Below are 12,193 nucleotides of genomic sequence, written 5' to 3'. Positions count from 1 at the left end.
CATCGGTATTTAGTGGAAGGATAAAAAGGCAACATATGAAGTATTAGTATCGTGTGAAAGGTTTTTGTAAGACACTTTCATTGCTATATCTTAATTATCGTCCAAATATATCTAAAAAAATTTTAAATTTTGACAGTGAATTCATATAAATTCACCGAAACAGTTTTTTCCGTGTTTCAAAATTCCATCTAATTAGATATTGTTTGAGCTTTATGAAACCTATCTGACGTTAGCATTATGTTCTATAATAGTACAATATGAATAAGCTTTCCATTGGTATATAACTTTTTATAATTATGTTATACTGCAAATATTTTACTTTAAATAAAACGCATACAATATTTCACTAAAAATATGTCATTTAATTATCATGCTTTCTTTGTGGTTCAACATTTTGAATGTTGTAATTCAAATAAAATTCCAATTATGTAGATTGAATTTCGAAAAACGGAATAACCGTTATAAGTAAAAATTTAAAAAATTACAAAAGTTAGAATATTTTTGGACTTAAACGATCATTTCAGAAAAGGCATTGAAAAAACCTATCAAAGGTTTTTCACATAATACCAGAGAACCGAGCATTAATGTATTTATCTGTTCGATTCGCGAATTTAATACATAAAATTAGCAAAAGAAAAATAAAATAAAGATTGCAAAATTGTCTATTTACGAATTGAATTAAACATTTTCCATACACTGCGACACCTTAGTGGTTCTTAACTATTGGTCTAATAAATACAAAGTGTCGTGAGTGTGACACGGTTTAAAGTACCAATAACAATTGTGCTGATATGTATCTTGAATGCGTAAGTAATTGTCTCTCACTATCCGAGATCGCAGGAGTGTTCATTTAGGACTCTATTGTATCTGTAGCGTCTAATGGCTTCAGGGACTGCCGTTTGATGCAACGTTTTCCGAGTACTTGCAATTGACAATCGATCGATGTCTGATTGTATGAAGCCTTGGATGTCGTTGCGATAATGTGTCGGGGAAGGGGATCCTGCATCAGAATCTGATGGTCTCCTCATTTATATGATCCACATTCGTCATATTGACACAACCTTTTGCTATCCGGAGTGCATTATTATGGACCGTTTGTAAAATTCGTCATTGGTTGTCACTAAGGAATGAGATCCATACTGGGGCAATATAATTAAGAAGAAAGCGATCAATTGCCTTGTACGTAGCTAAAATCGTCTCCTTGCCCATGACCCAAGAGGTGCCAGCTAAAGCTTTAAGACCCTTGATCATGTTTCTAATATTATGGATGATGTAAATTGCGTGCCTTGAGAAGTGAAGGAGGCTCTCGAAGACAATTGGCCCAATCGGCAATAACATGTGAAATTTTGTTTCCAAGACAATTGCTATCGTGATATTCCCATGAACTTTTCATTCACAATAGTTAATTATGTTCATAACAGATGTTTATTTTGTTTACAAAATTCCATCTAAAAATTTCACAACAAGGGGAACAAAGCTGATGAACGAAAAAAGGAAAATATTTCATGTGAAATATTGATTCGCGATAGGGGTGTATAACTAAAATGTTCGGGTTTTGAACCGTTCGTCCATCGACTGAGATGTTGAGCGCCGTTCTTAATTCTTTGGTCCAAGAGTTGAAAGGGACAACTAGGATTTCGAAGCAGATAACCTTAATTTTCGTTATTGAAAAAAATCTGCTATGGTGGCTCTGCCGTCGATGTTGACACTTGATGAAATTATAGTCTATTTTGTTGTTGTGTTTGGGAGAGAGAAAATATTTTTAATATATTTTACTCTCAGTTTCATTTATATGTTTCTATAAGCATTAGTTTACTGATGATACCAACTGCAAAAAAAATGTGAATTATGTATTGTAATAAGATTTTCATTGGCAGTAGTAATACAAATACAATGGTTGGTCTGGAACATTTTATGATTCAAGTGCGTGAAATGACAATGTTTTTGTAATTGGTGTAATTATGATTTTAGTTATAATTTATTTAGAAATTTTGTTTTTCAAAAACATTTTAAAAAAATATGTATGTTGGGTTAATTAATTAATTAGTTAAATTTAAATTTTAATTTTTACATTTGTATAAATTCTGTATACATTAGTTTTTGTTAATAATAAGGCATTGTGGTTCAACATTAATAAAAAGTTGTAAAAAATACTTTACAATATTTTTTGGGTTGCAGTTGAAAAAAAAATAAAACAATTAAGAAAAAAATTAACACTAAATATTGTCCAGTTTGAATAGGAATAGACATCTAATCTTCGCTTTCTCGTTTGATGGTTTCTAAAACAGTTTTATCATCTGCTTTGTCTTTACTGTCGCCCTCCTCATCGTCATCATCCTCGTCATCGTCATTGCCCAAAACATATTCAATAACTTCGTCAATGGGATAGTTATTCAATAATTCCTTAATGGAATCGTTGTGTATTACAACTGTGAATAGTAATTTAACATATTCACGCATGCGACTGGCATAATCCCAAGCAGTAAAGTTATATTGATCTTTCGATAAGTCATGACCGCAATTCTCAATAACTTTGCAAAGCACCTAATAAGAAAATACACAAAATAATAAATTTATACAATAATTTGAAATAAATTTCTTACGGTTTCTTCCGAAATCTCTGGCCAACCAAATTTCTTAAGTGTAAAACTATCCACCAACATATCCAGTAGTTTACTAACATTATCTTTAAGTTTTAACTCTTCTTCGGAATATTGTGATTCCTCTTCATTGATGGTATGCAATTCATTCTCATCATCGTCGGCAATAGCAGCTGCCAAACTTTCAGCCAAAGTCCTTCGTTGTTCCTTTTTGCATTCAGGACTTATAATATTACTTGGCAAAGTGTTTGTAGTAATGGGTTCTATAATGCCTCCGTCCGATTCTAGCGGTATAACAGTATAAGTATCACTTGTCAAGAATATAGTACGTTTGCCACCAGCACTTGCTGATGTTGAAGGACTATCGTCGATTACATATTGCTCCAAAATGCGTACTTTATTCGAATCTTCTGTTTTGCCGTCTGGACTTAAGATTTGCTGCTGATTCAGTCCCTGAATGTTGGTATTTAAAATTTTACCCTCACTGTTGGTGGTAACAAATTCTATGCGCTGACCCTGTGCATCCTCAATTTTTATAACTTTAGGAGCTGGCATTAACATTGAATCAATGTCCCTAGCTCGCGTGGGAGTTCCGAAGGGGTCTTCATTGATAAACGTCTCGGGATCTTCTTGGTGAACTTTGAGTATATGAAATTGAAGACTTTGTACAGAATCGAAATTTTCTTTGCAAACTGCACAATCAGTACGATTTTTTATTTTACGCCTTTGAGCAGGAGCTAAAAAAAAGAGAAAACATTTGTTATAAGACGATTGTCAACAGTTATCTATGCAATTGTAAATATCGTACTTATATGAGTTCCCATCTGCATGTGATTGTTAAACTCCAGTTCAGCTTTAAAGCCCTTCTTACATATCAGACATTTATACACCATTCGTGTACGCCCTCTTCGGTTTGTTGCACCATGCTCTTTCGTATGCCTCTCTAATCTAACGAACAATGTTTAAATTTTAAAGATAGCACTAACAAAATCTTGAAGAAAAACTTACTGCTTTTCAGTTCTATATTTCTCTGGACATTGATCACATTCGTAGGGCCTTAAATGGATCTTTATGTGAGTACGAAGTTGAGTGCCTTGTATAAAACTTTTACCACATTCACTGCAAACATGAGGTCTTTCGCCCGTATGACGTTTCATATGACGGTTTAATACTTCCTTGACTGCAAACGATTGTTTACACTGAAACAAAAGAAAATAGGTACATATGTATATGTTAAACACAAAATATCCTTTTTAAACCAATTTTACAATCACTTACCACTGAACAGGTATAGGGTTTTTCTCCGGTGTGATAACGTCGATGCTTCTTCAAAGCAACCAATGATGGAAACTTTTTCTCACATAAATCACAATCGAATGGTCTTTCGCCCGTATGAGTACGCGTGTGAATACTTAAAAAATGCATAAATATTAATTTTTAAATTATTAAGAAAAAAACTTATTTTTATTATAGGCTTACTTTAAAGTTGACAAACTATAGAAACATTTTTTACATATTGGACACATGTATTCCGATTTCTTGGTTTGATGAGTACCCAAATGCTGCTTCAGATGAGCTCTTAAATTATCCAAACGATAGAATGCTTTATTGCAGACTTTACAATGCATAGTATCATTCTCATTGGCCGAACAGGAGGAAAACTTCTGATGGCGACTCAAATGATATGAACGGGTAAAATCTTTGCCACAAAGCTTGCAAGCAAATGGTTTTCCTCGATTACGATGTTGCTCTTCGTGTAATTTCAATAGATTAGCACTGCGCAATTTAGCATTACAAATACTGCAGGGATGATCATCGAACTCCGAATGTGTTATAAATATATGACGTTCATAGCTCATTTGGGTTTTAAACGATTTAGGACAATCGGGGCAACTAATATGGCCCAACTAAAGCAAATATTAACAGAAATTATATTATTTTCAATACTATTCTAGAAAATAATAACAACTCACATGAAATGTATCATAACTTTCACCGCAACAAAAACAGACATCCTTATTCTCCATTATAATGGCATCCTTTTCAATTTTCTCCAAGTTTTTTAACATTTCCGCTTTTCGATTGTGATAACCACTATCAAATCGACAATAGTCGAGATGTTTTTTGAGACTCTGAAATGGATGAGCAATAAAAGATATAAAAAATTTAATTATTAATCCCGTACACGATTTGTAAATTTTTGTTAAACATTTCTAAATGGATAAAGCTTATAATATAAACTCAATTTACCTTTATTCGCCTAAAAGTCTTATAGCATTTTCCGCAAACATGTTCAACAATCTCGTGTGTTGAACCTGTAAATGTCGACTCACGATCGTCATCATCACTCAGATGCAGTTCTTCCGTTATTTCTTCACTCCGCTTTGATACTTCGTCTTCATTACTTTCCGCCAATATGAAATCAATGGTTTCGCTTTCTTCTAAACCGTTATCAGTATGTTTCTCTCCTTTGACCGTCTTCATCACATAATGATCCATGTTTTTTTGTTTTAAAGCTTTTTTGGGTTTGGCAATAGATAAGGTGATTTGTTTGGGAGGCGACAAGGGCACCGAAGTCATCACGGGTATTTTTAAAGGTACTAGTGCAGTTATTTTTTCATCATTTAATATCTTGATACCCGAACTAGAACGTCTAGAGGACGATTCCGGATTCTCTTTTTTCGAACTCATGGTGATGAAAAACTAAATAAATAAAAATGCGAGGATAAATTAAAACTGGTGGTAAAAAGAAAGCCAACTTTTAGGCAAAATTATTAATTTGTTTTTGTTGTTTGTTCTTCAAATTCCAATTGTATAAAATAATGCAGGTCAATTGCCAAATAAAGAACTACGCCTAAAAACACAATGCGTAATAATCAACATTAAAATGGCGGCGTACACAAGTGCACTGAAATTTTCAATGAAATTTGTAAATACAAATGAGAGAAATTTTCTCCAATTCTCTCAATTTCATTTGGGGAGACAAACCGTAAAAAACATGCAACAAGTTTTTTTTATTTAACTCACCTACAGAAAAAATAAATTTATTGCTGCCGATCTTATTTTTTATTCACATGTAAAAATTTTTTCTTATACCAATTGCATACTTTTCATATTTAAAAATATTTTATTTAAGTTTCCTTCACTAATAGCAATAATAGTCACTGAATTTTTGCTTCGTTTACAGATTAGATAAAACGGTTTGTTCGCGTTTCTTTACGATTTATTTTTGCAGCAGAATTATTCACATACTACACAAATACGACACACGTCCCCTACCAACTAAACTAGTGAAATCTAATTTTTGTAGGTCGATTTTGTTTTTGTTGTAAATATCAACTTTTACAATATATAACTAAATAAAATACATAGCAACAATATACACCTTCTATTTATTTACTTTTTAGCTGATATTAGTTTATTTAATAACTACTGTAAGCATTTTTTCTCATTCCTACAAACAAATTAATTATCTTTGATCGATCAATTCCAACACAGACTGATTTTTACCTAATTTTATGCTTTGAAATGTGGCAAAATATTCTCCGCACATAGTTGCATAAATTGTAGTAGATAAGTACTAAAACGATCTTCTTATTGTTTTAAATATATTTAATTAAATATCACATTATATTAGACAATTGTTTTAATTATAAATAAAAAAATTAGTTCTTTAACATAAATGATAAAACAGTAATTAGGATTATAAATATTAAAGAGAAAAAAATTATTTTTAGTACAACAGTAATCCAACTATGTGCCAAATTAGTACAACACTATAGAGTTTAATTTTTGATGTTTCCTCATAATAAAATGGGGAAATTGTTAAGATCAATAAGGAGTATGTATACAAAAAAAAATTCATACGTAAATAATTCCTAAAAAATAGAAAAAATATAAAATAATAGAAAAATTAATAAATATAAATAAAATGCGTTGCTGTACACCATAATGGTAATTTATACTAGCCTATTTTTAATTTTTGCAGTCAGCTGTTTGACAGCTAGGAAATATTTTTACAAAACAAAATACACTTGTAAATAGTTTTTATGTATTATTTCAGTTTATCTATAAAATAAAATTTTGGGTACAATTATGAAATTAGGTTTTTTGGGGACATGAGGTAACAGTTCTGGCAGCACTGGTTAGAATTAATACAATTGCCCACATATGTATTCCACATATTTAAAGCAGGGTATCTCTGAAATTAACAAATGCAACAGTGGTTTGTTTTTCTTCAATTTTCTTTTAAGGTTTACTTTCGTAAATTTGTTGGTGAACGTGCGATATTAGTTTGTTATTTGTAAACAAAACTCTGTTGGAGAAAAAAAATACAAATAAATAGCATAATACTGTAAAATATTATTAGTAAGTAAAATTTAATAAAATGGAATTTGATTCCAACCGAAATAATATAATCATTATATTTAAGAATGATGTTCTAGTTGGTACTTGAATATACTAGAGAAATTAATAAATCTGGAAGCCACAAATAAATACAATCAAGGCGAATTTATAGAAGGCGAGAAGGTACAAAAACAACAGATACTTTGTTTTTGTTAAAAGATAATTGAACTGTCAAAGTTGCCTGTAGTTGTGTTTTTCCTTTTGGGTTTGCTGTATTATTCGCCATAACAAACTCAAGTGAATTGACAGTTCAATTATGTAACAAGTGAAGAAATAAGTAATCAGCTGTTTTACTGAGGTCACCTTCTATAAATTCGCCTTGAGCGACATCAAATAGTCAAAATTATATTCAGGGTTTGTAAAGGAAATAAAAACACTATTCCCGGAAAAAAATGGGGCTTTCACTCTTGGTATTAAAGTAATATTCGTCAGTTTCGTAAATGTTATTTATATCGTTTTGCGGAAATCTGCTTACTTTTTTAAATAATTTTTGTACGAAAATACGGTGGCTTTCAACCAAAGAAAATTGATTAAATAAAACAAGATACTACATAGTAGGTGTGTATTAATGTATATATACAATTTCATAGCGTGTAGTATGATATGTACTACTAGCACAAAATAATGCTACCCAAAAGCTTATTATTATTTTATAAACATCTTCAGCTGTTGTATTTTTTATATTTTCTCGTATACATATATCATTAGTTTAATTGCGTAAAATATAACTAATCTTATATACAATCCTGTGCAAATGGTCTTGCATCAATTGGTCAATTCACAAGGTCTCCTATCATGTCATAATGTCCTACTATTTCACGAATCGGCGGTTCGGCTTAACCGACTCTTAGGTGTTCGGTGCAGATCTCTTCTGTGAAATATTATGACATAATAGGATACCTTGTGAATTGACCAATTGTATATGCATATCATTTTACTTTACACTAACAAAATATACAGAAATACACAACATTGTATAAATTTGCAATATGTACAAATACACAAGATTGTGAATTGTGCTATAATATTATAAAAAATAGAAAAATGAGTGGTGATATTGGAGACGAAAAGGTAAGTCTGAATATTCGTTTTTTTTAATTTTATAAACTATTTCTACAAATTTTAGAAAGGTTGTAAGCGTAAAAGAAATGTCGCCAACAAGAAATGGCTTCCGGGCGATGAAGCCGCTATAATCAGTTATATAAAACAAAATCCTGACTTTGAGGTAAATACATGTGTTATATATAATAAATTGATAAATGTAAAAGCATTTAGTATAATATAAGATATCCCCTACTAATTTGTATAAAAAACTACTAAATATATTTACAGAGTACAATACTGAGTATTAATATTTGTCAAAAACGATGTCTCATGATACAATTTCATCGTCTAAACAAAAATTATATTAGATTTTCAAATACATAATACAAATGAGATGATTTACGGTAGAATTTTTGGCCTAATCCGAAGTCGAATTGTTTAATTTAAATATATGTATGTCAGAGTCCGACCGAAATTTTTTTTCGAATATAATTAATAGGATGGCACCTTGTCGGCAATTGTACATATTCGAATACGTGTTGCACTTATCAATAAAAAAACAAAAACACTTTCCAAATAGAACTAACTAAATGCTTAAACATTTTTATATTCACAATTTAGTTTATCTTTTATTATGTTGCTTTATATTCAGAAACCAAGTTCACGAATTTACTATGACAAATTCCTTTTTGAGAGTGGCATGGATTCTGACTGGAACCGTGTACGCACTAAGGTTCGTAATATGAGAAAATTATACTGCAAAGCTAAAGAATATGAGATCAGCAAAGGATCATCAAAGGATTTGTTTCAAGATAATGATGAAACTTTGAGAAGTATGTTTAACAAATAATCAAAAAATCATTTATTAAATATTGATTTAATAACAGGTGAAATGTTAAAGATCTGTTGATACTTAGATGATTTCGATATCATATTTCCCAATGATATGGAGATTCACAACAACGACATCTATACAAATACACTTTGGACTAGCTCTGATGACGACTCTTCAAATCAGGACCCATATTCCAATATCAATAATTCAACAACAAATAAGTTTATCTTCTAACAGCATTAAAAAAGATATATTAGCTGTACAAACGGGAATGTTTAATTTCAAGCGTCAAAAGTATGATGAAACTGCAACTATACAGCAACAAGAGCTTGATCTGCTTAGAGAGAAATTTAACTTTGATAAAGAGAAATTCCACTTTGATAAAGAGAAATTTGACTTTGAAAAAGATAAATTTCGTCAAGAAATAAAAATAAAAGAGAAAGAAATTGAAAGCCACGAAAAATATTAAAATTTATATTATCACATAATTATAAATACTTCTAAAAATCTTTATAATTTGTATAATCTGTAATAAAACAGCATTCACAATTCAAGTTAAATAATAACATTGGTGGTAAGCAAAATTTTGCTTTGAAACATTCCATTACACATGATCAGTTTAATTTTATCTAAGGATATGGAGTTTTGAAAGTTTAAACATTTTCATTCGTTCATTTGCAGCATTTGATCTTTTAGGATTTCGGAAAAAGTGCTGCACAATGTACCTTAATAGTAAATCAATAATAATTATATTCATATGTATACAGTCTTATGTGCTGTTTTTCTATAGCGAATGAGCGTTTTGAGTGGACGTTTTACATGTATTTTGTTTTTGTTACAATAACAAAACACATGTTACATTTCCACTCAAAGTACTCGTTCGCTATAGAAAAACAGCGCATTAGTTTCTATTTAGATTGAATTTATATACATAATATTTTAGTATTTTCTCATTTGTATATCTCTTATTGCTCAGGTACAGAAAATATCACAAATCTTAGATAATTTGGTGTGTTTTACAAAAAAAATAACAAAACAATGAATGGATCTAGGCATCGTGACAAGGTATAACCTTAAATTAATATTGCATCTAATATGTTATATTAATAGAATATATCTTATAATTACAGCAAATTCCACACCGCAACAGGACAAAACCTATTAAGAAATGGCTTCGTAGAGAAGAAAACGAGTTGATCAGTTTTTTAAAACAGAATCGAGATTTTGAGGTAATTAACTGAACAAAAAGCATATCACTCAATTATTGCAAAACTAACTCACAACATAAATTTAAATCTAAAATTAATGTGCTGTTTTTCTATAGCGAACGAATGCTTTGAGTGGACGTTTTACATGTATTTTGTTACAATAACAAAAAACATGTTAAATTTCCACTCAAAGTACTCGTTCGCTATAGAAAAACAGCACAGAAGTCTATTAGATAATTCAATATTTTTGATACTTTGAGAGTATTTCTCCTTACATACATATATGTATGTAATTTCGATAATTGAGCGATATGATCTAACAAGTATGTATGTATATTAAAACAATTAAAATCAAAAAGCTAATCTGTCATTAAAAAAGAAACTAAGGGTACTGACCATATAATATAGTTGTATATTTGTTGTTGCTGGGTTGAGCCCTTGGCCGAAGATCTTCGGGTCATTCCGGTACGTTGAACCGGCTGCTACAACAACAACCATATAACATACATAGAAGCGTTACTGAGAGATAAACAACTTAAATCTGTTGTCAAAAACCTAAGTCTTGCAACATCAAAATACATGTAAATCAATCTATTTAGTTGTGTAACCCCCATTAACACGAAGCCTGGTTATGCGTTAACTAAAAGTTATACTGCCGGTTAAAATTATTTTTGTATGAAAACTGTCAGTATAACTATTAGTTAACACATAACCAGATTTCGTGTTACTGGGGGTTAGCCATACAATTTGTGAGAGAGTATTTATTTGTACTCTCAGTTGAGCCTCTAGTTCTACCCTATGGTACTGACCATATATTTTGTAAATATTAGTAGCTTTACTGCGAATTTCAAGTCAGCTTTTTAAAATATACAGTTTACAGTTATTATATAAAATGTACATTTACGTTTTAGAAACCAATATCACGAGTTTACTACAACAAATTTATTAAAGAAACTGGAATGGAGGTTGATTGGCAAACTGTACGCTCGAAAGTACGTAATATGCGAACAAGATATCGCAGAGCCAAAGAATATGAAATCAATAAAGGAGATGACATTGATTGCACTATTGAAGATATTCGATGTAAGTTAACCATACAAATACAATATAATGGATCTTATGGCAAACATACATATACTAATAATTTACAGATGAAATGTTAAAAACCTGTTGGCATGTCGATGATTTCGACGATATTTTTCCCAATGAAATGGACAGTTATATTTACAGAAAACCCAAAGCAAACAGTTTTGTAGATTTTTCAAACCAAGAATCATCTTCTAAAATCAATAATTCAAGAAAAATTTGGACTGAAAAATATTTTCAAGAAAATGAACTAACATCGAGTTCATCCTCTAGTAGCACAGATGGTGATGTATTCAAAGTGCAGGAGGATACGTTCAATTTCAAAACACAAAAACATGATAAAGACGAAAGTATAAAGCAACAGGAAATTCAACTGCTCAAAGAAAAATTTAGTTTTGAAAAAGAGAAATTTCGCCAAGAGTTCAGATTAAAAGAAAAAGAGATCGAAAGCCAGGAGAGACTAAAGGTTATGGAATTGCAAATGAAGGAGAGAATTGCGATGAAGGAATTAGAACTTAAGGAGAGACTGGCGCTGCAATCAATGGAAAAGCAAGAAACATCTTATAATAATGTCTATCATAACTTGACATAAATCTCAATTTAATATTTAATAATAAATACTATTGATACAAGTAATTTAACGATAGATAAAAGTAGTTATTTATTTGGTTTATGAAATAATTATTTAAGGTTTGATTATGTTATAAAATTTTAATTTGTAAGTAATTTTTAATATAAATGTTCAGATTTTGGCAGTTGGTCCATAATTTGTAAATAGTCCAAAAATTAATACCAATAAGGTAATAACATTTTTGCATTTATCGAGATATTACGTAAGGGACACAATCCCTTCACCTTAATTTTGTCATTCCATTTGAAATTTTTACGTTTTTCATTTGCGACCTCATAAAGTATATACATATGTATATTCTGGATCGTTAAAGATAGCGGAGTCGATATAGCCAACTGCAGTGAATTTTCCGGATCCCACAAAAACATGATTGGTTCATCAA

At 30.5% G+C, this 12,193-nt stretch overlaps 2 protein-coding genes across 4 annotated transcripts; one reads left to right on the top strand and one right to left on the bottom strand.

Annotated features, from left to right (window-relative positions):
* Nucleotides 1-1,959: 1,959 nt before the first annotated feature.
* On the bottom strand, nt 1,960-6,094 carry su(Hw) (suppressor of Hairy wing). Of its 2 annotated transcripts, none has more exons than XM_065498076.1 (9): nt 5,986-6,094; nt 4,851-5,303; nt 4,574-4,732; nt 4,080-4,507; nt 3,879-4,011; nt 3,609-3,799; nt 3,409-3,548; nt 2,604-3,337; nt 1,960-2,544 (listed from the first exon to the last, which is right to left on the bottom strand). In XM_065498076.1, exons 2-9 carry the CDS (start codon nt 5,289-5,291, stop codon nt 2,251-2,253), a joined length of 2,520 nt encoding a protein of 839 aa, XP_065354148.1. In that variant the 5' UTR covers nt 5,292-5,303; nt 5,986-6,094; the 3' UTR covers nt 1,960-2,250. The 2 variants fall into 2 exon arrangements, with proteins under 2 accessions (XP_065354148.1, XP_065354147.1); XM_065498075.1 differs by lacking the exon at nt 5,986-6,094 and adding an exon at nt 5,628-5,933.
* An 807-nt stretch (nt 6,095-6,901) lies between these two features.
* LOC135948679 (uncharacterized) lies at nt 6,902-11,833 on the top strand. 2 transcript variants are annotated; one of them, XM_065498077.1, is made up of 5 exons: nt 6,902-6,968; nt 9,863-9,951; nt 10,017-10,115; nt 11,006-11,177; nt 11,246-11,833. In XM_065498077.1, exons 2-5 carry the CDS (start codon nt 9,925-9,927, stop codon nt 11,770-11,772), a joined length of 825 nt encoding a protein of 274 aa, XP_065354149.1. In that variant the 5' UTR covers nt 6,902-6,968; nt 9,863-9,924; the 3' UTR covers nt 11,773-11,833. The 2 variants fall into 2 exon arrangements, with proteins under 2 accessions (XP_065354149.1, XP_065354150.1); XM_065498078.1 differs by lacking the exon at nt 6,902-6,968 and adding an exon at nt 7,356-7,565.
* The last annotated feature ends 360 nt before the right edge of the window (nt 11,834-12,193 follow it).

The sequence above is a fragment of the Calliphora vicina genome, chromosome 1 (genome assembly GCF_958450345.1).
Source record: "Calliphora vicina chromosome 1, idCalVici1.1, whole genome shotgun sequence".
NCBI classification, from domain to species: Eukaryota; Metazoa; Arthropoda; class Insecta; order Diptera; family Calliphoridae; genus Calliphora; species Calliphora vicina.
This window is presented reverse-complemented; position numbering and strand designations above follow the sequence as displayed.